Source organism: Borostomias antarcticus (assembly GCF_949987555.1).
Source record: "Borostomias antarcticus genome assembly, chromosome: 1".
NCBI lineage: Eukaryota > Metazoa > Chordata > Actinopteri > Stomiiformes > Stomiidae > Borostomias > Borostomias antarcticus.
The window spans coordinates 47420108-47447817 of record NC_140234.1 but is presented as its reverse complement, the minus strand read 5'-3'; the positions used below and the strand labels follow the sequence as shown (position 1 = coordinate 47447817).

Sequence of the window (27710 nt, the reverse complement as noted above, 5' to 3'; positions counted from 1 at the left end):
CATGATGCCACAAGCACGCCAGTGTGGGTGGGTTCCGGCAAACATTTAGAAAGAGCTACAGAATAGCAGCAAAACAAGAAACACGTCTCCAACGGATGCCAAGATCTTTATTTACAAACTGCATTCATATAAACAAGGCCACGGGATAGGTATTTACAGGGGTGTGTGTATGTGAGTATGCATGCTAGTGAATGAGTTTAGGTGTGCATTTGCTTATGTGTGCACACGTGTTCAAGTATGTGAAGGCCCCTCGTGGCCAACGTTACTGTCAAGGGGAGGGTGAGTTCAGTCACAGGTCCCAGGCCACATGTGAGAGCAGCAGGGAGAGGCTCATTCTCCAGAGTGAAGGCAGTCTCTCCAGAAGTTAATTTCTCTTTGATGTACAGCTACACAGTATGATCATAATGATCTATGAGGTGGAATTCTGAACCCGGGCCTTCAGCATGCCTTTGTTTGTACCTGAAGGGGAAATATTTCCTGATGTCAGAACGGTTCTTGCACAGACAAGCAGAGGTAGACAGAGAGCGCAAACGTGAGATGTTAACCCGGACTGTACGCGAGAACGCGGGACGATGGAGCACGGCAAAGCTACGATGCCGCGGCGGCAGACACTCTTCTCAGACGGTGGTCATGACTTTGAGAGACCCCGAGCGGAATCGCAGGATCTTCTTCTTCAGCGCGTGGGAGGCTTTGATCTTGACAAAGGTTTTGGGCTGCGGCGAGGCCTCCGAGGAGGCCTGGGGCGAGGAGGAAGAGGAGGAGGAGGAAGGGGCGAGGCGAGGCGGCAGCTGCTGGGGCCACACCAGCCCGCCGCTCTCGTCCGAGTCGCTGGACAGAGAGCTGGAGCCCGGCGAGTACACCTCGCTCATGCTGGACTCGGACTCCCCCGGGGAAGCCCTGGCGTAGCCCTCCTCTGCCCGACACAGCGGCGCTCTCTCCGGGAAGTCCGAGCGGTGGGTCTGGGCGAGGGGGTGTGGGTGAGTATGGGAGTGGGGGCAGGTTTGGCTGTGACGAGCTCTGCGAGATGACCGCCCGTGCACCTGCCCTCCCTGGGCCTCCCCCTCATCCTGGCTGAGCTCCAGGTTGGAGCACCAGCGTCGACCCACCGAGGTGCTGCTGCTGTTCCCGGGATGTGGGCCTCCAGCCTGGGCATAGGTCTGGGCTTGGCCCCTCGTGCCCTGGGGCCTTTCGGTGGTGCTGTACCTGCGCTCGGGTAGCCCTCGCTGGCCCAGGAGGCTGTTCTCAGACTGGGAGTAGCTGGTCTTGTTGTGGCTGGATCTTTTGGAGCTTTGGCGCTCCTCGTGGTTCTTCTTACCTCCAGATCTGGGCTTGGAGCTGGGCTGGGCTGGGGACAAACACCCACTGACAGGCTTGGGGGGCTCTGGTGCATAGTGCATGGGGGAGCAAACTGGGGCATGGCAGGTTTGACTATGGATATAATGAGCACTGACAAGGTGGTTGTGTGAGGCTGGGAAGTGTGGGAGAGCATAGTGCTGGGGGGACTGGGATTCCCCACCAACACAGCAGGGGTCAGGAGCTCCATAGCTGGGGTCCAGGGAGGGTGGAAGCCCCCCGGCCAGGGAGTGGGGCCTGGAGTGGGGGTAGGGAAGAGCTAGATAACAGTCCTCCTCTGTGGGGGGGGGAGTCCCTCTGTACCCTTCCTCCTCCCCTAGGGGGTCACAGCCCCAGGCCTGGCCCTGGGGGTCAGGTGAAAGGTCACGGGGGTCATGGGTTCGGCGCTCGGGGGTGCGAGCGGGAGTTCTCCGGCGCAGGCTGCTTTGTCTGGAGACGCTGGGGTATGTGGGGTCAGGGTTCAGGCTGGTCCGGGGCTGACACGGCCGCGGGGAGAGGCTGTGGCGCTGGACGAGTCCCAGGATGTAGCCCTCCACCCGCAAAGCATGCTGGTAGTCCTCCTGCTCATGGGCGGCACGCTCACTGTGCCAGTCCTGGTCGACGCAGTGCGGGTCCCACTGCCAGGGCTCCTCTGGCGTGCCCTCTTCAGCGATGCCCTCCAGGGGTGGGTAGGGGGCGGAGAAGGAACGTGGCAGGGTGGCACGTGGGGCAGGCTCCATCACACTCTCAATGTTCAGTGTCAGGGCATCATCTACACACACACAGAACACAGACGGAAAAGGCAGCCCCTCTTTACAACACAGAAAAGAATACTACAAATAAATATAATTAAGTGCTGTTTCTGTATTCCCTTCTTTGGTATACTTTTTTGAGGTTGGGTCAACTTACCCAGCGACTTGGGTCTCTCAATGGTGTATGCCCAGGCGGAGGCGGGCTCTGTGACCTCAGAAGAACAGGAAAGGCCCTTTGGAGACTGGCCCTCGCTGGACTCATAGAATCCTGGGAACACAACACAGATAGAAGTACACATAATGATGCCAGTCATCACACCTCTCGGCTTGTTAGAGAAACCAAAGTCTCGCTTTTCACAAACCACAGAAACCCCCTTCTAACGCTGGCAGTTGAGGCATGTAAACTCCATCTGTCAAAACCAATGAAATATCAAACTAACTGTCTTCAAGTAGTTAGGAGAATTAGGTTGAAAGGGTGTGTGAGATGTATGATGACATTGCTCCAGATATGACGTGGTGGTGCAGGCTAAGGTTAAAGGTGAAACACCAGGGGTCACCAGAGTACCTGAGCTGGGCCTGCTGTCCCCCGTGTCCCCTTGGCTCCCCTCGTAGGCGACGTCACCAGTATCCACTCTCAGCTCGCCCACCTGCTGTTCCAGTGACAACATCAGCCCCCAGGGGGAGCCCTGGAGCGCACTCTGTAACACAATACGCAAAGATAGAGGCCATTAAACATACAGCTCTGACCAAGACACATGCAGTAGCCTAGTAGTGTGGCGTCTCATTTTTACAGTACAAAGACCTATTGATGCTCCAGGTATCTGCATCGTGAATGTCCATTGAACAGAGAAAATAAGGGGTGGCACATCTGTGTACCCTGTGCCCCACACACTATGAAACCTCAGTTCTCTTATGTAAGCTGGCAGAGAGTGCATTCAGATGGAACATGAATAATTGACTGTGAGGGACAGTGTTGATGTTATTTTTGTGGAAGCACACGCACATACATGAAGAACACACACACACACACACGCACACACACACAATATACCAGGGGGTGAGAAAGTGTAAGTGGACTTGCTTGTTCAATCAACCACAAGCAATTTCCGCCTGCCAGATGTCATGTAACAATCATTCTGACAGCTACACACACATTCCAATTTGTCAGATGTGATGCATCTAACATGCAAGGCTCTTTAAATTACTACGCTAACGGAAGATTGAGCATGTCATGAAAATAATGTTACTCTAATCTACCATGGAGAGTCAACTGACACAAGTTCCATTTTAAGAGCAGTGTGTATATTTGTGTGTGTGTGTGTGTGTGTTTGTGGTGTGCTTGAGGGGCGGGGATGGGTACATGCAGATTCTGAATAGAGTAAGTAGAAAAGACAGCAGACTCGAGGAAAGTGCAATTTGTCATCTTGGAATATAAGTAGCCAATTTAAGAGGAGCCCGATTCACCTTGTGTCAAACATACAAGTTGCCCTGAAACAGCAAACACAAGACCAAATCAATGGTCTTTTGATTACTGTAGTGTTGAAATCACTGAAATGCTTTGTTTCAAGCAAGATGAATTATAGTGATGATGTGTGGACCAGCATATTGATCCAAGCCACGTCTTCGGCACCCTTTATGGAAGACAATCTATTCGAGAGGTTTTGTAATGCCACTGTTACAGGGGGGTGCTGGTGAGGGAGGGGCAGACCTCACTTTGCAATCAGAGCATGAACAAAGGGGAGAAGTAGAGAGGAGGAGGGAGGATATGGGAAATCAATGCAGGCGCCATGGCTGGCTTTCACACAGCTGATTATTGGGACCTCCTGAGACTAGCTAAGCGCACACACAGATTGCAGGCTCCGTTAGTTAATTATATTGTAATGACACGTAACACAAACAATGCTTCATTGACACACGCACATTCTGTCGACTTCGTGTAGCAGTAGCGCTAGAGAAGGTGCCTGCCCTCCCTGTGGTGGTGAGACCTTTTGATTGTGTTACATTATTAATGCCCTCCTCCATGCGCACAGTGGTGTAATTTCTATTTCACTGCTACTCCCCCCTCTACCCTTTGCTGGTGGTGGGATGGGGGGGGGGGGCAGGAGGAGGCGCAGCAGCAGCCAATTTGGATGGTGAGGCATTGAATAGGGGAACACACACCGACACATTACAGACAGCCACACAAACTCTAGAATTAAAGCAATGTTGTGACTGGCTCTGAAAAGGAAGGGGTCGTGGGAGGCCGGAAACTTCCGCACAATCCCCCTGCATGCCCCCTTTACGCAGACGCTTGACTAAACCACCAATCCCCCTATATACACACACACAGACTCTCTCAAACACATGCACACACACACAGACTCTCTCTCTCACACACACACACACACACACACACACACACACACACACATACTCTCTCTCAAACACATGCACACACACACACACACACACACACACACACACACACACACACACACACACACACACACACACACACACACACACACAGACTCTCTCAAACACATGCACACACACAGTGTTTATTTAACAGGCATGAATGGCAGGCAGCGCACTCTGCTCTTTCCTGTCCAGTCACAGTAGAGAGCTTCCCATGAAATCACTCCAACCTGGCTGATCCAGCCTCTGGCTGAGCTCAGGTGACACACAGCTGCTGATAGCGCTGTGTTTGTGTGTGTGTGTGTGTTCAATCAAAGGCCAGACAGCTCCCTCTAGTCATCGGCCTCTGATTGGCCTCTCACTAATGATGTGCTGCTGTGGCAAACACATGGGTGCACATATGATGAATTGGGACACAGATGTATGCACACACGCACACAAACAGAATCAAATACGCACACACACACTCACCAAGCACACACAGCAGGGTGGCTCTGAGTGAGGCCAGTGGCTTGTGCTTTCCCAGCTGCTGTCTGGCGTCGCATGTCTGTCCACACTTTCATAACTGGCCCTACGGACAGGGAGAGGAGCCCTCTAGGTCCCAGTCATGGGCAAGGATTCTCTAAATGACTCCCCTAACCCTCTACACCCCTGCCCCAAACCCAGGAGGCTAATAGGGGTCAGCTGTTCCTGTGTGAACATCAGGTAGTCTAATAGTAAGAGAAGGCTGGTTTCATCTGAGGCACATGAAGACATGGGGGGGGGGGGTGCTCAATTATACCAATGTGAGAGAAACCTCCAAACAATAATCTCTAAGGAATTTCCTGAGTAATTACTTGCTCGCTTGAATAGTCATTGCAGTTAATATCCATCGATCCAATGACAGCTCTCTCGAAGGACTGTTTCGGATGACGTGGTGTGCAAGCCAATGCACAATTGCGCACTGGACTTAAAACGAAAAATATGCAGTATTTAAGGCCAATAACTCTTCCGTTAGTCTTGGGAAATCGTCTGCAGTCACAGTCGAAGCGGAGCCACTTCGAACCGCGTTGACAGCTCGTCTCAGGGTGATAAGTTCCAGACTTCCAGTTGTGGTCTTTCAAAGCCGGCGACGCGCATGGCTCCCCTCACGGCGCACAGAGCCTCGCGGTCATTAGTATTCTGCTCCATGCGCCTATTGTTCGGGCCGCGCCGGAGAAGGGGAGGGGAGGGGGGGGTCTGAGAACAAGGCGGCTGATTTAATTTATTTTTCACTCCCTTTAGCAGCGTTCTATTGAGGACAGTGGGCTGTGCGGTTAGGGTGAAGTATTCCCACTACCCAGTGTTTTAAGATAAATGCAGAACAGTTGGGCAAAAATAATATCTCAAATTATCCCCAATTAATTCCAATTATTGTAGTTTTGCTGTTCATTGTCATTATACAGAAGTAGTAAAGGCTATGTCCATAGATCTAGATGATGATGTTATAAAGGCCTAATGATTATTAGTAGCCTAGGTGATGTGATGCGTGCATGGTCTTTCAATTGTATCACGAAACACGCCCACTTCACCCTGCACACATTTCTGTCCCATATTTACCAAGTAAACACTCAATGAGGACACACATTTCCACGTGCCAGCTAAACGTGGCTCTAAAACTTTCATAAATTATGACCAGTCCCATATATCACATTTCCTATACATCATTAGTGAGCATTGTATACATTTGTACAAAACAAACTCGAAACGACTATAACATATATAACATTATTTTGTACGTTATTTATGAATTATAGCTGCCTTGCTCAATAGAAATACTAGCTATAAACTGGGAACAATGGGTCATTAAACGGTAGCTGCGAGGGTGTCCCCCTCCCCTTTCGTTCACCCAAGGCGTAAATCTGAGCCCAAAGGATGGAAAGAATTAGATTCTTTCAGATGGGGATGTCATTAATCAAGTTAAGTAACTTTTCGTGCAGATAAGGGTTGTCTCCAAACAAGTCTCTCCTCAAAAGCAATTGTCCAACCAACGGTCAAGGTTTTAACAAAACGAGGGGATTTAGTCGTATTTTTCGAAACCCCACAAGACTTAACGAGGTAAAACGGGTTAAATCGTGTAGCCTAATAGCCTACTATATTGCGACCACCATGGGCGAACCATCAGTGAGAAAGGGGTTCAAAAAGCATCATGCTATATCAGACAAGGCAAGCCACATTATCAAAACATCAACTCGTACATGCTTCACTAACTTACCAGCTGACGTCTCAATGTCAAGTTTTCTTGTCCCCATGTACTGAACCCGGATAGCTCCCTACTCAAGGTATTCTCGGGCATTGGCCCTCCAAGGGCCAGAGCACCCAGGATCAAACATTCCTGCCTCTGCTTGCGCAGCTCCAGCTCGCACAGCCCGGCGAGACTGGCCTCCAGGCGCTCCTTATTCCGGCTCCGCTCCGCCGCCATCGGGAAGGAGAACGCACGGTGCATGGGTACACGATTTACAGTTTTCACGGGGAATCACCGAATGAATGGGCTCCAATATTCTCTTACCGCTCATTAAACAACATATTGCATCCAGGTCCAGATATGCTCACATTAACACACGCGTAAAACCATGCTGATTTCTGTCCAGTAACCTAGTTATTGCTTAGTAGGCAAATTCTCTACGAGCTACACATTCTTTATTTCGCAGCTGTCAAACGATAGTGTGCTCCGCCCTTTGCGTGGTCTATTGGTTCTCATATCACATCCATGATTAAAACGTGAAGATCATCCGCCCCTTGCCACAATCTGTTCTCATTGGATAACAGAGGTTGTATGAGCCGCCTATAGCCTATTCCCGAATGTCCCGAACAGCTGACATATTTTTTACGCAGCACACATAAACCTTTACCTGAATTTAGAGTGGTATTTTTACGCACACAATCTACCAGGGACGGTTCTGGCTCTCTGAATGCTCAGTGTAGGCTATGGCATTGCTATTTTCTGAATAAAACAGGACTACTTGCTGGGTTTATATAGCCTACTCTCAATAAATCTATTGCAAAACGTAATTGGACTACTGACGCCTCTCGATCCACAGGGGACTATCCCTGTCATCGGGAGAAGTTGAGGGGGTAGCCACAATCCACACTGTAAACCTACAGTAAACCTATAGCCTTTTCAACATCAAAACAAATTTCCATCTCTGTTATAATCACCCGAATAGCTTCCAACAGAAGATTAACCTTTTATGCACGATACACAGTGCCCATGGAGCCATCTTGGTTGTTCTGCTGTTTTGCACATTCCATCCATCCATCCATCGGGCCATTTTGGCTCCAGAGTCCAAATGAATGGAGGTGAATGGGAGGCCTTGTTCGAACGGCTCTGTGGCACCCCCCTCGGGTTGGAGCCGGCAGGGGAGCAGTTCGGTGCACTCAGGGGTCTCCCCCCACACACTCCAGTCTGAACCCTGTGTCTCTATCGCCCCCCACACGGGGAGCTGGTTTTGCTCAAAGTTTTGTTTAGGCTGTTTGATATTGCTGAGTTCCTTATGCCAAGAGCTTTCTGCCAGTCCAAACTGCACGTCTCTGTGACCTTCCCACTTCAAGATATGGCTGTTTCAATCCTGTGCGCCCTCTGGTGGTTAGGTGATGAAGTGCATGGTAGACCCTACGGCCCTAGGTAAGCCTTGTCTAATTGTAGTATAGATAGATTTATGGAAGTTCTCGATCATCATATCGATGATATAGGCTAGGCTTACCTAATTTGAGTTGGTAGTAAAAGCAAATTGATATATGTGACGTCAGCAATGTGTCCCCATGATGTCATCACTGTAGAGTAGCCTATACAAAAGGGGGAGTTAGCTTACCCTTATCCTATAAAGTGGAGTCGACAGATGTGGTTCTGTTAGACCAAAATGTGTCCGGCGGCCAAAATGTGTCCGGGTGATGTAATGGTCTGTCGTTATGACTGGATAGAAGAATGGTTGTATTTTTCGGCTAGTTAGCTATCTTACCATTGATGTCAAACACATCCAATATTGGACATTTTGAATTTATTTTTAATAGAATGTCTATAAAATCTCACCCACACTAGCTAGATAAAATGTTAGGCTAGCTAGCTAAAATAGTTTAAATAGAACTGAATTGACCAACCTGGTCTCACATGGCAGACTTCAGAATTCGATGTTTGTCCATTGCCTCCAAACGTCATTTCTAGACGGCATCATACAACATAACAGTTACAGGAGGCGCTCGGGCAGCGAGCCCCTGTCCCTTTTCCCATAATGGAACTCGGTTGGGATACCGTCAAAATTCCGCTTGCAACCATCACTGGAGGGTAGTCTTGAACTACCTAGTCACTGACGACCAGCTCAACACGAAGCCCCAGACAGGTCAGGTAAATTCTGGTTCAAAATGTAAAGCTGTATACAAACATCACATAAAACGTGTTTTTAAAAATGTCCGGTGTATTGACGGAACATTTGCTACTCAAATGTTAATGCTACTTCACGTTACGGCAGCTATCTTAGCAAGCTGACACATTTATGTTAGCTTACTAGCTAGCTAGCGTTAATGTTAGCTTAGCCGTCAGCTACTGTGTTGTAGCCCTTTAGTTGTAAGTATTTTATTAGTAGGGGAGACTGGGGTAAATTGAGCATAGGGGGAGGTTGAGCCATGAAAGTGAATTTACTCTATCATGCGTTTCATGAGGATTGTGTAAAGACCAAAATAGATATTTTTTAAATGTGTTTTATACATCAGCTAGGGTATTTATGAGCTGCAACACCAGGTAGTAAATCTAGCATTAAAGTGCACCATTTTAGCTGTGGGGGCAAATAAATTCAATATGGTAGCCAAGTTGAGCCACACACATTCTCAGGCCTATGTTGAAATGGTTTCAAATGCAATTATGAGAAAAGCTAGGCCAACTTGTTGAATTGTGTTTAATGAATAAAAATACAATCAGATTTGAAGAAGTGACTGTGATTTCATTCAGTATAGAAATTTATAACTGGAATATCTTAATCCAGGGATGGAGGGAGAGAGAGGGGGAGGGGAGGATATGGGGGTGTTTGGGGGGGTCTTAGAAGAGGGGAGGGGAGGAGGGAGGGTGGGGGAGGAAGTAGGGATGGAAGGAGGGAAATGGCTCAACTTATCCCGCTGTTATGTTCAAACTGATTCTGATTGTTTGTAGGGATGCACAACATCCTAAACTATATGCTGATATAATTAGTTAGCAAAAAAAAACTATAATTGCCTTCATGTAGTGATCCTGAATATGAAAAGTGGCTCAACTTACCCCGGTCTCCCCTATAGAGCCTTGCCGAAACATTTTATCCTATAATGTCTCCCACTCCAACCAAGCCGGTCCCAAATCCAGATGCGGCGGGGGAGTCAAGCGCTTCCCCAAAAAATGACAACAGAGAAAGGAGGCACAGAACTGCCCAATGTCACTTTTCAGGAAATTAGTAAAGATATGTCACAGGCCGTATGGGAGAAGCTTAACTTAATCAAGTTACAGGACGAAGTGGTGGCTAAATATAATATTAGGGAGGATGAGGAGGGAGGATGGCCCTTAACTGATATCAAACGGGCATGGGGGAAGACCACTCGTCTCCCCAGGGACTCACACGAACACTTACAATGGTGTTCTCTGATCCTTGGTCAGATCAGAATATATGAGTCTTAGATGGAGAAAATCCAGTCAGAAAGAATTAGCCTGGATTTGAAAGCCCGCATGACAGCCTTAAAGGAGAAGATACATGAGCTTACCACTAAATTAGAAACAACGGAGCAATGGAGGGAGGAACTAGAGAAGGGTAGGGCTGAAACAGCAGCCGCGATAGCAGAGTTATCAAGAGGGCGAACTGATTTGGAAGCCGCCATACTAACAATCACGAGAGAAAGAGGAGAGATTGCAGGGGCACTACAGACCCAAGAGCAGGTCTTATCGCAGCTGGCCATTGACGTGCGACAGAATCAAGAATAGGCCGTGCTCTCACTTTCAACAGATTATAAAGAACTCCAGGGCATGATGAAAACCCAAACTGAGTTTCTTTCTCAACTGTCTGTCACCTTGAGCTCTCTGTCCACGGCTCACACACAACCATTTGTCTCAGGCCCTGCTCCGGTGGGGGCTACTCTGCCCCGACCTTCGGAATTTCTCTTGCCTCCAGCTCCGAAGGGAAAACGGCCTTCCCCGGTGGCGAATCTTGTTACGACACCAGTCTCCAGAGAAACCCGACCCCCTCCCCTAGCGGAGGGGGAACCTTGGCAAGGAGAGACATCTGACACCGAGACTGATGACACAGTGGCCACTCCGATGCCCCCTCCTCTCTCTTCTTCTCCACTTCAGATGGTGACAAGGAGCCAAACACCAAAGGGGATCAACCTAGGCGCTTGCGCCCCGTGCGCTGGACCACCAGTCGGGCCCGGGAGGCCTCCATTCGTTTTATACCGGCAAAACCGGAGCACCTGGAGAGATGGTCTCAGCTGGTCAAACACCCACGGGAAGTAGGCATGACAGCCTGGGATGAGCTGAACAGATTAAAGGGGTTATATGAACTTCATCCATTTGATGGCATTTCAATCTTGAGTCACTGCATGAATCTCAGAGAGAGAGTGGAGTTAAAGGAGTAGTAAAGGGAAAATGCATGTTTAGCCCTGTTTTAAGGTTACTTATGATCATATACAATGGTTCAGATCAAAACATTGCCAAAACTAGCACTTTTGAGAAAGTCTGATAATTGCTCTACCACCGTTTTGGTCATACAATGGATGTGGGTGGGCACCATGAAAAATCTTTCAAAAACATGTTAAACTCTCGATTTCAAAGACAAGAAACTCACTGAGGTGTTAGTTGCCGTTCTGACATATAATTCGCCATAAAGTAAGATTCTAGTTCATCTGGAAAGGCCTTTTTAAATATTTACCATACAACTATGAACTATAGAACTACGGTTACTGTAATACACCTGGTCACTGGATCCGGGGCTGCAGAAAGAAAATGCAGGCGGACCAGTCCAGAGGGGGTGGAGCTGCAACTCAACCTCCAGCAGCCTCACAAGCGCCCACTGCAGGTTTGGCACCACCAACCATTGATGCTTACCAGCAGCGGCTGTCTCGCTTCATCTCCCTCTCTGCACAAGAACAGGAGGCCACCTTGGAGTCCATGACTAAGGTCCCCTCCACACAGACTCCTCCATCTGGTGCACATCCTTTTTAGAACGGCCCCCGCTCCGTGCCTTACAGGCTGCAGTCCTGCAAAAGGACGACGGCCTGTACGTGACAGCAACTTTAAATGGGCACAAGGATATATATTTCTTAATTGATACCGGAGCGGTGGCGACAGTGGTTCCCTATCATTGCATCCAGGGGACAGACATTCAATTAAGTCACAAAAAAAGAAACCATGTATGTAGCGGGGGGTGAACCAATATCTGTGTATCAGACATTCTTTCTTCTTAGGGATCGAGCCCCGGAGAATCCGGACATCAATCTGGGTGGGGCTCATAGGAGATGCTCTCTTGGGACTTGACGTCCTAACTCAAATGAACTCATCTCTTGAATTCCATGGGGGAAAAATCAGATGGAAACTGAGGTGAGTGACCAAACCGGATCTCACCGGACATCCCATATGGGCAAAAGACAAAAATGATTGTGGACTTCTGAAGATGGACCCGGTCACCTACACAGGCAGGCCACCACCATGCACTCATCAATATCCACTCTCTCCCCGAGCATTTGAGGGGGATCAAACCACTCCTCAAGATCTTTGAAGAACGGGGGGTTCTGAAGAAGACCCGCAGTGCCTCCAACAGCCCGGCATGGCCGGTGTTGAAACCTTCAGGAGAATGGCGCCTCTGCGTGTGTAGTCGATAGAGTGAGTGGTCTTTGAGAATTCCCTGATCAAGTGTTTTTTGGCTGATGTGCGGTGCCTTCACCCTGTGGGTAAAGCTATGGCACCTCCATGGGATCTGTCATCGGTTCTGAACACGCTCTGTGAAGCGCCGTTTGAGCCAGTGGAGCAGGCTTCCCTCAAATGGCTTTTTCGATCAAGACTACTTTGGTTTGACGTCAGGCAGGCAGGTCAGAGACTTGTGTGCGCTGACCGTACTTCTCATCACTGATACTGGGAGTAAGGCTGTACTCCGCACAGACCCTTCTTTTGTGCCAAAAGTGGTTCAGACTGTGTTCAGCACGCAGGACTTGGAGCTGCGAGCTTTCTATCCTCTGCCTCATGTGAGCGAGGAAGATGCTCGAACACGATCAGAAGCGTACTTTGTGGTGAGCTTCCTGTCTTTGAAAGTTAATGGTGTTTTTGAGGAATTTTGTCTATGCACCTATGGATCCACTGAGTGTGTTAGCAGTGACAGGCTATATCTCGAGAGTGCACCGTTTGATGGATCTTTGATATCGGCCATTGTATATGATCGTAAATAACCTTATAACATAGCTTATAATACTAAATTCCGAACCTGTCCTTTAAGTGTAAACATGAAAAAGTGAGTGCATGACAATGACAGCTACAGTAACAGTGCAGCACTCAACTTGACAGTCCAAAATGGCGGCAGCCCGGCTCAGCAGATGGGTGTATTGGTTCCATAGCAGTATCAATGGAGTGTTCCCTCTTGGCATTCCATACTCTTTGATATTCTCGTGTGCATGTAATTTCCCTGTTGTAAAGCACTTTGAGCTGCATTTCTTGTATGAAAGGTGCTATACAAATAAAGTTTTACTTACGAGACTCATATATATACGAGGCTCATATATATATATATATATATATATATATATATATAATTATATAGGACAGTGTAGACAGATAGCAAAGGTGGGAGACAGAGAGAGGGGAGGACATCACACAGGGCCTGGGCTGGATTCGTTCCTTCATGTGGTACGTGCCTTAACCGATGAGCCACCGGGGCGGCACCCATATATATCTATTTAACTCATCTGTACAATTTCATGTTCTCTCAGATCATTCCATTCCATTTTAGGAGCTAGCGGAAAGCATTTAACTGCTCATTGCACTGGTATGATGTGGCATGTTACAAATAATACTTTTAACTTGGTTACATGATGAGGGAATCTTCAAGAGAATATAATGCCCATTTCTTGTTGATGTATTTGCTCGGTTTAGGGGACAAGGTAATAAATAACCAAAAGATCTTGAAATATGTTCAATACTTTTTAATTCATACCTCCCATCTCTACATCACATGAACCAGAAAGCCACTTTATCTTAGACTCTATTAGGCAAAGTCGTCCACAGATCAAGAACCACGCACAGCGTAGATTTGATTCTTTTGTCAGTGTGTGTCCACTGCAGATGTACACAACATATACTTACAGTATATCATGTATAAATCTAAGTAATATTCTCTCTAGAGATCAAAACAGGTCTAAAAAAAAAAAAACTGTAGGTCTCTTTTTGAACAGAGCTACACCAGTAACATAATGCCAAGACACACATTGAAGAACCTGGCTTTGTGTTCAGTAGGTGTTTTTGAGGGCGAGGGTGGGACTCCCTGTCGTGCGTTAACCAGAGTGTGAATGGGGTGGCGCCTTGCTTCTGCTGTTCACCACAACAAAGCAAATATCAATTAATGTAGTCAGTGAAGCGCACAATTAATTGACAACAAAACGGTGGTATCGAGACATCTCAAGTGGTCTTTGTTACAGTGTTCTAGCGAGAATAGCAATCATACAAGGTAATGCCAATATCTGTTAGTGCATGGTAGAAAAGAGAAAAGCGAACACCAAGCAACAAAGAAACAAGCCAAAAAGAAGACTGCATCTATTAGATATGATTGGTTCTATTTATAATATCAGGTCTGCCACTGTTAGTCTACTGTTTGCAAAAAAGATCCTGCTCAGTCTCTAACCTGCAATTCAAATATGAATCCTTCATCAGACAAATAGTGCTTAATGGTCTAGTATCGAAACCTTAAAATAAATCTGAATTGTTAGACAGTGTGAGGGATCTTTATGCAACTTTTGATTCATTCATCCCTCTCCTACGTACCTGTCTTTTGAAACAGATGCGCGAAGCATTCTCTTATGAGTCTACTGTTTGTATAAAAAATAACCATTATGTTTGAAAGGAATGTTGAACATACTGTAATTGAAAATCCAACACCCTCAATCAGTTACTTTAATGGAGATAACCACCCCCCAAACAATAGTCAACTTCACCTCAGGTCATCTTGAGCTGTCATCAATAAAGCCAAACAAAACAATGGGAGAAATGTGGAAATAAGGAAAATACACAATGTATGTATGCACGAAGATAGCTATTATAATTACTTTGACTAAGAATGGAAGTGTGAGATGAATTGAAGATAAGAGTAACTAGACTGAAATGAATGACAAATCTTAGATCATGCAAACATTAATTCATACATGAACTCACGTGTGCCCCTCCACACTTTTTTCAAATCAGTTGTGAATGGTCCAATATTAGTCCCATTCTAAATATAGAAATCCAAATAAATGTCTAGAAATGAATGAAAATCCAAGCAAACAGTTCATACACTTTAAAACAAACTTTTAAAGTATTTCAATCACTTCTTCATATATTATAGGCCTACCTGTATATAGGAAACATTGACCTCAGTGGGGTATATAATCATTCATAATACAGCTTGATTGTGAAAGCAATTTTTTAAGAACAGAAACATTTCCAACCAGATTTTGAAGATTTCCATATACCTTGTCATCATATATATAAAAACTGCACCCACTGCAGGGGATCCAAGTCAAAAAGCATGCGTTTAGGATAGCCAACAGCCTTGTTCATTAACACGGCAACACAAGCACACGTTCAAGATAACTCCATGCCCAGAAACAGCCCACCCCTGTCCCAGCCTGGCCATCTCATCCTGAACTCCATCTCGCTGCACCGTCCTTCATTCCATTCCCACGCAGAGCAATGAGAGGGTACAGCCATTCAGGATTGGTTGGCTGCCAGCCCCCGTTCCCTTCCAGCCCTGAAATACTCAATGGAGCAGAACACCTCATCAGCAACACAAAATGCTGAGGAAAACATCTGGTTAACAGACCAGCATACCAGTGCTCCCTGTGGAAGCAGAGAGAAATGAAAAATATGCATGCTTTTAGATACCAGGGGGCGCTTTAAACAAATTGTTGGGTTAACGCTTTGTTTCAGAATGCAAAAAGGGACAAAATTCCAGTGCTCAAATTTTAGTCAGTTTGGAAGTTAGAGGCTGCATTCATTTGACTGTTTAGAAGTGGTCAACAGTTTTATTAAATACCACTCTGACTTTGATTTCACCCCCCCCTGACCCCAGATCAGGATGTCACTGTCTCTCTCTCTCATTCATTATTTGGAAGGAAAATAAAGTGCATCACTTTCCTCTCATTCGTTCAGGAAGTGTTTTGGAAGTGCTTTCATCATCAAGTTCCATCAGTAGCTCAGGGTTGCTGATCACCTACTGTACATTTTGTGTTGTTGAAAATGATCTAACCGAGCATAAATAACATAATTTACCCTTCATTTGGTTCGATCTAAAATCGTGAAAATAAATCTCACAATTTGCAATGCATTAAATGACACAAACACTCAGGATGTGTGTGTGAGAGTGTAGTACTGTACTTGGGGCACGCAGGACAAAATGAGGATGATTGAGCAAAGTGTGTGTGTGTGTGTATGTGTGTGTATGTGTGTGTGTGTGCGTGCGTGCACAATATGCATGTGGTCAAGTCAAGTCACTTGCAGGAGGTGGCATGGACACAGGGGTGTCCGTGTGGGGCCCATTGTAAACGGAAGCCTGTTAAGCTAATGCAAGGCTGCATCCAAACGCATGGGCATCAGAAAGGCAGTTTGGCTACATGTGCCAGAAACGAAACGCTGAGAGACACCATTATGAGTGGAATGGTAGAAATGTCACTCTCTACACATGAACACACAAGTGTGTGCGCATACACACGTGCGCGCACACACATACAGTATACACACTCAAGCATACATGCACACTAGATATGTCACAGACATACCCGGCATGCTTTTTTGAAGAAAACACTTCGTTATAAATTTTTTAAACCTGTCTAGAGCTCTGATAACTTTCCTATTTACATAAATTAACAATAAATATATGCAATGTGTATATATTTTGAAATATATATTAAATAGTGAAATATACATATATATTTCAAATATATTCATATAATTCCATCTTCAAACATTTGAAAGAGATATAATCACAGTTTAGTAATAAAACACTTAAGAACACAAGTCACCCTAATTGCCTGGCTGCAGTATCCCTTTTTCAAATGACATCTAAGCCATCAGGGTGTCTTATGTATTACCAAAAGACCAGTCATTTGGAACAATCCATTACATTCTCTGTCCATAGGACTTCTAGTAACTTATACTGAGAAATGTGCAACATCATGAAGAAAATCATCAATACTGTGCGTAAAAAGAGTTGCCAGTAATTGGTTGATAGGTGATGAATAAAAGCAGCGCTGACAGCTAATTATTCGATTTGGAACTTAATGTTCCAGTGACTGTTTCACAACTGGTGGAAAAAAAGTGACGCATATGATGGTCAATTGATTGTGTTGGTCAGCTTGCACAATGTAAGATAGCTATATAACTATGCTATAATACAGGACTGAACTTCCTAAACCTTAAGAACTCTCAGGTTCCCTCCTTCTAGTCCAGAAACAGTTTGGGGACATGATGTCCCCTGGAAAGCAATAATGCCCTTGCAATCTCAAATATATCTGATAACTACTGAATGCTTATGAGGACTTTCCTTATCAGAAATTGAATCTTCCGGTAAGACTTCATAAAATGTACCAACCCAACACCCTGGCGACAGGCTATCAAGGGGAACCAGCCCCTGACAAACCAAGTTCAACCAGGCCCAAAACAAGGCAGTAGATGTCTAAGTGGAAGTGTGCTTCCACACACTGTACACCTCTCCTCCATCTCTCTGCTGGTGGTCCTGCTACTCTAGAACGTGATCTGTTCCCGGGACCAGAAGGGGTGACAAAAGGGACACTGCAGCGAGGGCCCCTAGGGGACAATTGGGTTTGGAACAGTTGAGGGGGTGTGGAAAGCCTGTTGACTGCATGAGGCCCTCCTCCTCCTGTCTCCTCTCTTTTTTTTGTTCTTCTTTTAACTCTTGCAAGAGCAGCAGTGGAGCCACAGGCGCTGAAGGGGAGGAGTTTTTATGATGAAGAGCAGAAATCGCATGCTGCACTTTTTTCCTCTTCTACCCCCATAAACGAGTGTCAATGTGTTACAGTACAGTGTCCTTGAGAAAGGATGACAGAAAAAAAAGTCAAGAGGGTAACAGAGCCTGGGGCTCGTTGGCACCTTTCCCATGATGCCTCACTGCTGTGGGGGTGATGCCTCACTTCGAGTCTATGGTGGGGTGGGGTGGGCGGGGGGCTTCCTATCCGTGGTTTGCCCTGCGGGGTCATGACCTCTATGAGTTGGGGGGAGGGGCTTCACACTGTCCCTCTGTCCCCATAGGGCCAGCTCACAGCTGGTCACCCTCTGCTCCATTTGTTTATGTCTGCATATTCGTACACAAACAGTTCCTGTATTGCACACCATGCCCTCATGGCCAAGGGGTCGTATGTCAGTGGTAGCGACTTCTCTTCTCCTCAGCTTCTGAGCTGTAGTCTGTTAAGCCAAGGCCTCTTTGAAGGTTCAATAAAGAATCCTTCATCTGTGAAGAGGCAAGAGGACAAAACCCTGGTATTAACTTGTGTATGAGTCATATTTTAATTGAACCAAACAACTGCAGTGTAAGAACATTGATGGAATAACAATATAGAATGTTTCAGGCAATGCACAAAGTGACAACAATTTGTCTGACTTTGGGCAGTCAAAATATCAGCTAATGAGTACTTTAACTCTCTGACAGTCATTTCAAAGGGAGTTTTGTTTCCAGGTCTTCCCTACCTGGTCCAGCAGCACCACCGAAGACTTGATGATCTCTCTCCACTTCTGCAGCTCAGCGTCATGGTAACGCTGCTGGGACTCCAATAGCTGGGCCCACTCCATCTGCGTCTGGGGCAGTTTACTGGAAACAAACAAACACACACACACACACACACACACACACACACACACACACACACGCACACACACGCGCACACACACGCGCACACACGCGCGCACACACACGCGCGCGCACACACACACACACACACACACACACACACACACACACACACACACACACACACACACACACACACACACACATATACACGCGTTAAACACACCTCAAGGTTCTATCAAGTGTGACTGACTACCACCTCAAAGGAGTGCCGAAACTCATGAAGGACAAATTGTTCCAGTAAGCTCACCATTATCCAGGGAAATTCAAAATGTTTTGTGGGCAACGATGATTATAGCCATATGGTTGAGGTTCATGGAATAGAATATGGGCAAATAGTCTTGGTTTGGCTTCCATTAATACAATACTACATAATGGAAGCTCTGTAGTGGCACAGCTCTCCAGAAAACCAGGTTTAATACATGTGTGTGTGTACTGTACCTTTCCTGAAGCCGCAGGCCTTGCCAGGTGGTGAGAGACTGTGCCGAGTACTCCAGCATGCACAGCTTATAGAACAGCATCATGTTGAGGAACACCAGCAGAACCAAGCTGTTGGAGGAGAGGAAGAGAAACAGAGAGGGAGAGGGAGAGGGAGAGAGAGAGAGAGAGAGAGAGAGGGAGAGGGGAGGAATGAAATAAACAGCACTGAACGTTATTGTTCACCGTTCTAACAGAAAGTAAGGGTTTTCCTTTGAGCTGGGGCCTGTTATGTTGATCAGTAAAGACATGGATGGATGTACCTTAGACAGATCCTATGGTAGGCAATGAAAGGAGAGAATAGAGAAATTACATTTACAGCACAAAGAAATATGAGCAGATGTTTGAAAATGAAACGGACATAATAATAAACAATGGATCTGTGTCTGTATGATTGTGTCTGTATGACTGTGTGTATGAAAGTAAGTGGGCGAATGTGCGTGTGTGTGCGTGTGTAACCCACTCACACAAAGCTGATGATGAGCAGCAATTTGGAGACGCTGTAGAGGGCGAACCCCCCGGGCATGTGCTCAGGGGTGTGTCTGGTCTGGGTGGAGCCCGCCACGTGTTTGATGCGGTGGATGACCTCGTCGTCGGTGGGCGTGGTCACGGTGCTGAGTGCCTCGTCCATGTGCGGGCCCCGCAAGTGTGCGAGGGGCCGTTTCCTCCTCCTCACAGAGGAGGCCTTCACCACCTTGGCCTTGGGGGACAGCGGGTGGCTCTCCATTAGTAGGTCCTCCACCTTGGCCAGCTCCAACTCTGCATCAACCAAGACATTATTTTACCTTAGATCCTTAGACCTTTTATATTTTACATGAAAAAACAATAATACAACATAAATAATAATAAAATAATATTTTTTTCTTCTTTATAATAATAATAATAATAATAGATAATAGTAGTAGTAGTAGTAATAATAATACTACTACGACTACTACTACTACTACTACTAATAATAATAATAATAGTTATAAGTCAAAGTTATCCTTGATTTAAACAGGGTAATCTAATGAGACCTAGGTCCCTTTCACAAAAGCTCATGTCTAACTATAGTTTTCATGGATGATTATGTTGAAAGACTAAATTGACATCAGGTGGAGTTCAAGGCCAACATAGTGCTCTCAGTTTCAAGTGTAGGCTAATTGGTTGCTATGTACTGCTAATTGGTTACTATGAACATAAAAGTTCCACAAGCTGGCAGACCTTACCCAGATGGCGGAAGTTCTCATCCAGCCCACTCCAGAAGTTCTTCTCTATGAAGCCCTTGACCAGTCCCCATGGCTGTTTCCTATAACGTAGCTCAGTGGACACCCTGGGAAAGAGGCGTACGGAACATGCTGTCATGTGCGGCCGACGTTATGGCAACGTTCTGATGACGTCACGTCAGTGTTTCTGTGTCCTCCTCACCTTAACCGACACTTGTTCTTGGCCACTCTGGTGATCATGTAGCGGTTGAGGGTGTAGAAGTAGTCGTGGTAGGGGACGTCGTGGGTTATGACCTCAGCATCGATGATGTAGCACTCAGTCTCCTGGCTGGCCTTGTACAATGTCTGTCAGGAAGATGGAAAGATGGAGATAGATTTTGGTAAGCTGCATCGGCATAACATTGTTCACTGGTTTAAAAACAACAACAACAACAACAACAACAACAACAACAAAAAACATGTAGGATGAGGAAATACTTAAGATAGGATATTCTGCTCAACAAATCACTTCCTACAAGGACATGACTCTTTAAAGAGAAGGTTGTGACACTATCTTTGATTGGCCGGTCACTATCTTTGATTGGCCGGTTGTAACACTGTCTTTGATTGGCCGGTTGTGCATTGGGGTATGATTTGGCACAAAGGGGGTTGTTCACCTGTGTCTCTGTAACCGTGGCTGTCTTTGGCGCCAGAGGGTTGGACAGGGAGATGGTGTACAGGATCTCTCTGGTCTGGTTACCCGCATCTTCCTTCTTCCACGGGTGGTAGACCACATCTGCATGAGGGAGGGGAGTAGATTAAGTCGGGGGATACACATTCTGTAGGGATATGTGACACGTCACATATCCACAATGGCAAAACTAACAGAAGATGCTAACGCTAATGCTAAAGGACGACAAGATTTATTTCTACTGACCGGAGAACCTGCGCTGCTCCATGAAGTCAGTCATGAACTGGGACTCGGTAAAGAGGATGCCATACATCTTGTCCACGCTGAACTTGTACACCTCGTTGATGTACTGGCGCCCGTTCAGGTCCTCGTGGAAGGCCTGCACTTCACCTGATTGAGACAGATGCAGTACATAGAGGCCTTTCAGTTGGGGCCCCTTAGTGGACACATGCAAGACCTGATCACCTTTGAAGTTACTACATTTCAGTGATAATTACAATCGTTACAGGTCACATGGATGCAGATTTCGGCCAACACGTACAGAGCTTCAGTAAAGGTTTGTTAAGTGAATGGAGGTCTGAGGCCTCACCCTCATCGTGGGTCTCGGAGGAGTCGCTGAGCTCGGTCGGGATGTCCTCGTTGTCGTTGAAGTCGAGCGACGGCGAGGGCACGAGGCCGCTGGGCTCAGTACCCTCCACCTCCAGCAGGGGGAGGGCGAGCTGCTCGCCTTCTGGGAGGCAGTCTGCATACTCCTCTGGGGAAAGGTCAAACTGAGAGAGACCAACGGAGAGAGGGGGAGAGAAGGGGTCGGTCACTGGAGAAAGTGATACTGTAAATACAGGTACATAATATTGGGTCAGTTTTCCCAGACACTGTTGAAGCCCAGTCTTTGATGTCAACTGAAATTCTTCATGAAACGCATATTTATTTCAAGGCTGGCCTTCATCTGTATCCAGGAAACGGACCCATTAGATATTACTGTATTCATCTCTGTAATATAACCCAATTCATTCAAGCTTTTCCAAAATGCCAGTTATGCTCATCTTTGCCTATAGCACGAGTAGTTCTGCGCTGCCATGTGCGTGCCCTCCATGTCATCTTGTTAGCTAGTCATTAGACCTACTTTAATAGCTCCTTCCTTTGATGTAGCTGTTATGCAAATTTGAGGTTATGAATAATGCAATTTAGAGGTTATGAATAACATCAACAAGCTCACTTCCTCTTCAAAGACACATGACCCCTAAAAAATTTGCCCTCTGACCTCTTCAGTGTCAGTGGGGTCGCTGGGACTCACTGAGATGGCCGGGTCACCGCTGACCGGCAGGGTCAGGGCGTTGGTGGAGGTGGACTTCTTGTGCGCGGGTGTCGGGCTGCCCTCGTGCTTGGCCTCGCCACTGCTTTTGGACGAGTTGTCATTGCCGATCTCGTTCTCCTCGTTGGGGATCTCCTCGCAGAACCTGAAGGGGTCAACGCGGGGGTGCGGGGACCAGACAGAGGTTAGGATTCTCAGGGCACCTGGTCTTGTGTGTTGATAAGCAGTTGACTGAGAGAGATGCTGTGTATGTGTGTGTATGTGTATGTGTGTGTTTCACAGTGTCTGACGGGCCTTGACCTCCTGAAAACCCCCAGGAGATCAAGTCCTCTTAATGAATCGTACTAATCGATGAGGCAGCGTTAGCACTAGCAGTTGTCACCGTGGCGACCAGACCTACCCCATGGTGTTGAAGTCATCGTCGGGGGGAACGTAATCCTCGTCGTCACTGGTCAGGCCCAGCTCGTTGCCATAGCACTGGTGGACAAAGTGCCACAGCTCTTTGGGGCACAGGGGCTACAGCAGAGTGGTTCCAGACACATCACTCAATACAGCAGATAGTCAACTGTCATGTGTGAGTAAAAAGGTCTCATATGGTGCTGTAGGAAAAAATCCTCCATTAAAAGGTGATTGATTTTTTTTTTAAAATGTAGATGAATCATATATAAAAAAAATCCCTAGAGTTTTTTCAAAGGTACGGGATAAAAGTATTGCTTTGGCCCCCCCAAAATATTGATTATGAATTTATCATGTACAAGTTTTTGACAGGTTTGAAATGAATGTTCATTGTCTGTCTGAGATGTCTGAGGTTTAGTTCCCGCCTCTAAGGCTCATGAGCCAATAGTATTACGACGGTGGTCTCTTAAATGATTCTTGTACATAAAATTGTTAACGATAGCACTGTTAATGTGAAAGTCTTGGCTGTCTTACCTTTTCCAGAAGTGCATTCTGCCACAGTCTGAACATCATCATGTAGGTCCTGTCTCGTGCTCCAAATGAGGTGAAAAAGTGCTGTGAGGAGAGAACAAAGAAAATAAAGGTGACGACTCACTATAGAGAGGGTCTCACTATGTAGAGGGTCTCACTATGGAGAGGGTCTCACTATGTAGAGGGTCTCACTATGGAGTGGGTCTCACTATGTAGAGGGTCTCACTATGTAGAGGGTCTCACTATGTAGAGGGTCTCACTATGTAGAGGGTCTCACTATGGAGAGGGTCTCACTATGGAGTGGGTCTCACTATGTAGAGGGTCTCACTATGTAGAGGGTCTCACTATGGAGCGGGTCTCACTATGGAGAGGGTCTCACTATGTAGAGGGTCTCACTATGGAGCGGGTCTCACTATGGAGAGGGTCTCACTATGGAGAGGGTCTCACTATGGAGAGGGTCTCACTATGGAGCGGATCTCACTATGGAGCGGGTCTCACTATGGAGAGGGTCTCACTATGGAGCGGATCTCACTATGGAGCGGGTCTCACTATGGAGCGGATCTCACTATGGAGCGGGTCTCACTATGGAGCGGGTCTCACTATGGAGAGGGTCACGTACATTGTCTCCTCCCTAGTCTTACCTTATCGGCGTCTGTGCACACCTGGATGGCGTTGGGAATGAGGCGGGCGGTCTTCTCCTTCGTCATGGAGCAGATGTCCTTCAGCCGCACTGTCAACTACACACACACACACACACACACACACACACACACACACACACACACACACACACACACACACACACACACACACACACAGTGAACAGAGTGAATCACCAAAGACAAGACCAAATTAACAGAAAGGAATGACATTTCTGGAAGCCCGATGCTCACCAGCGTTTCCCAGCGGAAGATGTTGCTATAGAAACAGATCCAGTTTTCCGAGAGGTAGAGTCGGCCCTGCAGGAGGATGTCTCGCTGCAGGGCGCAGGAATAATCTGGTGGAAACAGGGCAAAGGTCACCGACTCTACCAATGTCCTACCACACCAACCGATCCAGGTTTCATGGAGCTTCTGTCCAACAGTGCCCCCCCCCCCCAGATGTACTCACCCACGATGAGACGCTCCGTGTCTGGCAGCTGCTTGAAGAGCTTCCTGAAGTCCTCATTCCGCTGTTTATATGTGGGGCTCAGCACCTGGAGAGAGAGAGATAAAGAGAGAAAGAGTGAGACAGAGAGTGAGAGAGAGAGTGAGGGAATGTTTATCACTGAACACACACATATTCTCACTCCTATTTTGCATGTGCACACACATACACCACTCAGGCACGCATGCAAACACACACATGCACGCACGCACGCACATACACACACACACACACACACGCGCACACACACGCACACACACACACTTCCTGCGCAGCAGTCACTGCAAATGGGTATATACAGTCATGCAGAGGCACCTACTGTAGATAGACTGGCTTGGCCAGCAGCATACATCTTTAGTAAGGGCAGAGCAATGCAAAGCACAATGCCCTAAACTCAAGATCTATTAAAACATGCCTGTGAGCATTCAACGATGTGAGTCACATTCCCAAGTCAGCGATATGTAGTAACATGTTTAGGGGCGACAAAGCACACAATGTGGCCTTTGTTAAGGGACAGTCAACAATGACACAAGGACACCCAAATCCCAAATGATTTTGTTAGCAAGCCCTGCTGCCCTTGTTGTCAGTGACATACTGTAGCTTCTAAAATCCCATTGAAAATGATTAATTAATGTATTTAGTTCAGGTTCTGGTTGGCCATGAGAAGAATGTGGTATTCTTCTATTTGTTAACATACTGGACACAGTGGACACTCTCTCCTATTCTCAGCCAGAAAGGTCATTCTTATCTTGGGCACCTCTTCACAGGACAGGCTTGTTTACAGAAGGAAGCACTATGACCCAGGACAAGCGTCTTTTGAGTGTAGGGGGTAAGTGCTGAGTGTCTGTGCCAAATGCTTTTCCTTGAAAAGAAACAACTTCAGGAAAGAAAGGCTGCCAATACCATTACCAAAGACATCCTTTTAGGGAGGGGAAAGAACTATGTGGTTCAACTTCTGGGAAAACAACAGATTGTTCACGTTAAAATCCACTAAGCGATGCTAGTACGATGCTTGAAAATGTGTGCAGCTTGAAGTGGAAATACTGTGAAGGCTCTGTCTCACACCAAACTTTGGCGGGAAACCAGTCGTTCTGGGAGCAAAAAATGTAGCTTTGAGAAAAATGTGCTGGAATTATGTGACAGTATTTACAGAAGAAATGCAGCAAAAAAAGCTCCTTTAAACTATCGAGAAAAATCCACTGTTAGACGCATTAAGTATGGGCGAATTCCCATTTTCACACCAATAACTGTTCAATTTGATTACACACTACAGTGCAACATCTTGTCTGCCATGCTGTACAGTAGATGCTCAAACAGTTCCCACTCTGTCAACACGCACCAAGCCTCAATGGACCAGGGGGGAATTCGAATAGCCAGGCTGTGACTCATGTGTTTTTCTGTTGTGTACAAAAATGTAACCGTGAGAGGGGACGCCACACCTAAACGCGTTGCCCGCCCTTAGACCCCCCTTCCCCCCCACACACACACCCTCCCTGCCTCTACCTCTCACGAACCCCCCCCTCCTCCTGTGCTGCTGGTCTCTCTCTAGGGAGGTCACTTACGGCAGGCACATCCTCCGTGTCCCAGTCGGGGTCCTGGTGGTCCGAGGAGACGGCCCAGCCCCACTCCCACCCAAACTCCCCCGGGGCAGGACCCCGTAACAGCCATCCTGCCAAGGCTTCGTCCAGCTCCAGCATTGCCTCCCACTCCTCAGCCTCGGCCTGCATGCCACCTCGAGCGCGCGGACGGACGCCTAAACCCCTGATGCCCTCCCTCCTCCTCCTCCTCCTGGGGTCCTCGGAACCGCAAGTCAACAGTCTTCAGTTGCCGTTAGTTCAGGTTCGGTCGGACAGAGCTGTGGTCCAGTGGCTTGGAGACCGCGGTGACTTGCCCCTGGTTTGGACGCTACTCCCTTCCAGAGTGAGGAAACAGAGAGCTGGACCCAGCTGACTCCTGCCACATGATCCCAGCCCCTCTCTCCCTCTCTCTCTCCCCCTCACACACACACCCACAGAGGGAGAGGAGTTACGGCCGTTGCCCTCTAGTAACCTCGGGTCCACAAGTCTCTTATTATTATGGCTGCTGTTTTTCCCTCTAGTTCTTTTCTGGCAACCGCGCGTGTGTGTAAGTGTGTGTTTGTGTGTGAGTGTGTAAGTGTGTGACTGTGTGTGAGTGTGTGTGAACGTGTAAGTGTGAGTGTGTGTGAGCGCGTGTGTGTGAGTGTGTAAGTGTGTGAGTGTATGTGAGTGTGTGTGAGCGTGTAAGTGTGAGTGTGTGAGTGCGTGTGTGTGTGTGTGAGTGTGTGTGTGTGTGTGTGTGTGAGCGTGTAAGTCTGTGAGTGTGTGTGTGTGTGTGAGTGTGTAAGTGTGTGACTGTGAGTGTGTGTGTGTGAGTGTGTGCGCGTGCGCAGGCAGGCTGTGAGGGGGCTGTCCAGGTCCTCACAATGTCTCAGACAGAGAAGGGGTGAACAGAACAAAATAAAAGTATGCTCTCCACAGCGAGGGGAGGATATAGAGGGAAAGAGATGTAGAAAGAGAGGAGTTTCCCTTTAACTGGTAGACGGTGGAGTCTGTCAGGTCTCACTCGCTGACAAGGTGACTGAGTTACAAGGGACAGATGTGCAGCACGCCCACCCCCCCAGTCAGTATAAACAAGTCCATCAATCTTAAAAGGAGCTCCACGGGGGTCGCATGCCAGGACTGGAAGGCCAAAGACGCAGCGGTCAAAATGAACCACACGTTTGGAAGCAATGCTGCCGCTAAAACTAGTAACCCGAGCGCCCTGCGGATATTACAGTCTACACCTCTTATCTATCCCTCCCTCTGTCATCCACGTCTCCCGTTTTGGGTGCCCCCCTCCTGTCCGCTAAGGTCAGCAATGTCCTCCTGACACTGGAGCCCCTCAGCGTAGGAACTGCTCACGGTGCGGGAGGCGGGTACGCCAACGACACCTCCAGTAACGACAAGAGTACAAATAAAAAGCGCCCGGCTACGTCTCCGGCTGGCATTACGTTAGGTCCGCTTGCGGTGGCTACATCTGTGCGCTGGAAGTCAGCCACAGATTCCGCACCGTTTCCTGCCCGGTACTGTTTCCTGCCCGGTACTGTTTCCTGCCCGGTACTGTTTCCAAAAGACCCCCTGTCTCCGTCTGCCTTCGACCAGCGGCCAAATTGCTCCGGGGAATAAATGCGCAGCAGGAAATCGATGGCGACTGGGAAAATAATCCGGTTTCTGTAAACGGTTGCAAAATCACTCGCAGATTCCCCTGGAGGAAAGTGCCCTCTCAGCGAGGCGAAAATGCCTTCACGTAGCCTACTGACGATGAGATTTCAGTGAATTGCTCATCAAAATCTCAAACCAAGGGCCGCCCAATTGAATACAATATCCTCCCCTTTGTGTTCTGAGGGTCCAGAGAGAAAAGAAAAGT

The 27710-nt window shown here is 47.3% G+C and overlaps 2 protein-coding genes across 2 annotated transcripts in view; both read right to left on the bottom strand.

The window, feature by feature from the left end:
• Positions 1-617: 617 nt before the first annotated feature.
• On the bottom strand, positions 618-6945 carry LOC311308451 (dapper homolog 3-like; the record flags this gene model as incomplete). Its single annotated transcript, XM_084437410.1, has 4 exons — positions 618-2104; positions 2242-2352; positions 2650-2782; positions 6715-6945. The coding sequence occupies 4 exons, from the start codon at positions 6943-6945 to the stop codon at positions 618-620; spliced, it is 1962 nt and encodes a 653-aa protein (XP_084293536.1).
• An 8097-nt stretch (positions 6946-15042) lies between these two features.
• Positions 15043-27710, bottom strand: part of gramd1bb (GRAM domain containing 1Bb) — a gene marked incomplete at its 5' end in the record, with an annotated part of 64866 nt that continues 52198 nt past the window's right edge. Inside the window, 15 exons of the mRNA XM_084447888.1 lie at positions 15043-18151; positions 18388-18508; positions 18989-19096; positions 19492-19783; positions 20233-20336; positions 20432-20574; positions 20886-21004; positions 21146-21289; positions 21489-21669; positions 22161-22356; positions 22612-22727; positions 23142-23222; positions 23780-23875; positions 24032-24135; positions 24249-24333. Coding sequence (XP_084304014.1) covers positions 18062-18151; positions 18388-18508; positions 18989-19096; positions 19492-19783; positions 20233-20336; positions 20432-20574; positions 20886-21004; positions 21146-21289; positions 21489-21669; positions 22161-22356; positions 22612-22727; positions 23142-23222; positions 23780-23875; positions 24032-24135; positions 24249-24333 — 1980 coding nt within the window. The 3' untranslated portion in view covers positions 15043-18061. The remainder of the gene's footprint in view (positions 18152-18387; positions 18509-18988; positions 19097-19491; positions 19784-20232; positions 20337-20431; positions 20575-20885; positions 21005-21145; positions 21290-21488; positions 21670-22160; positions 22357-22611; positions 22728-23141; positions 23223-23779; positions 23876-24031; positions 24136-24248; positions 24334-27710) is intronic.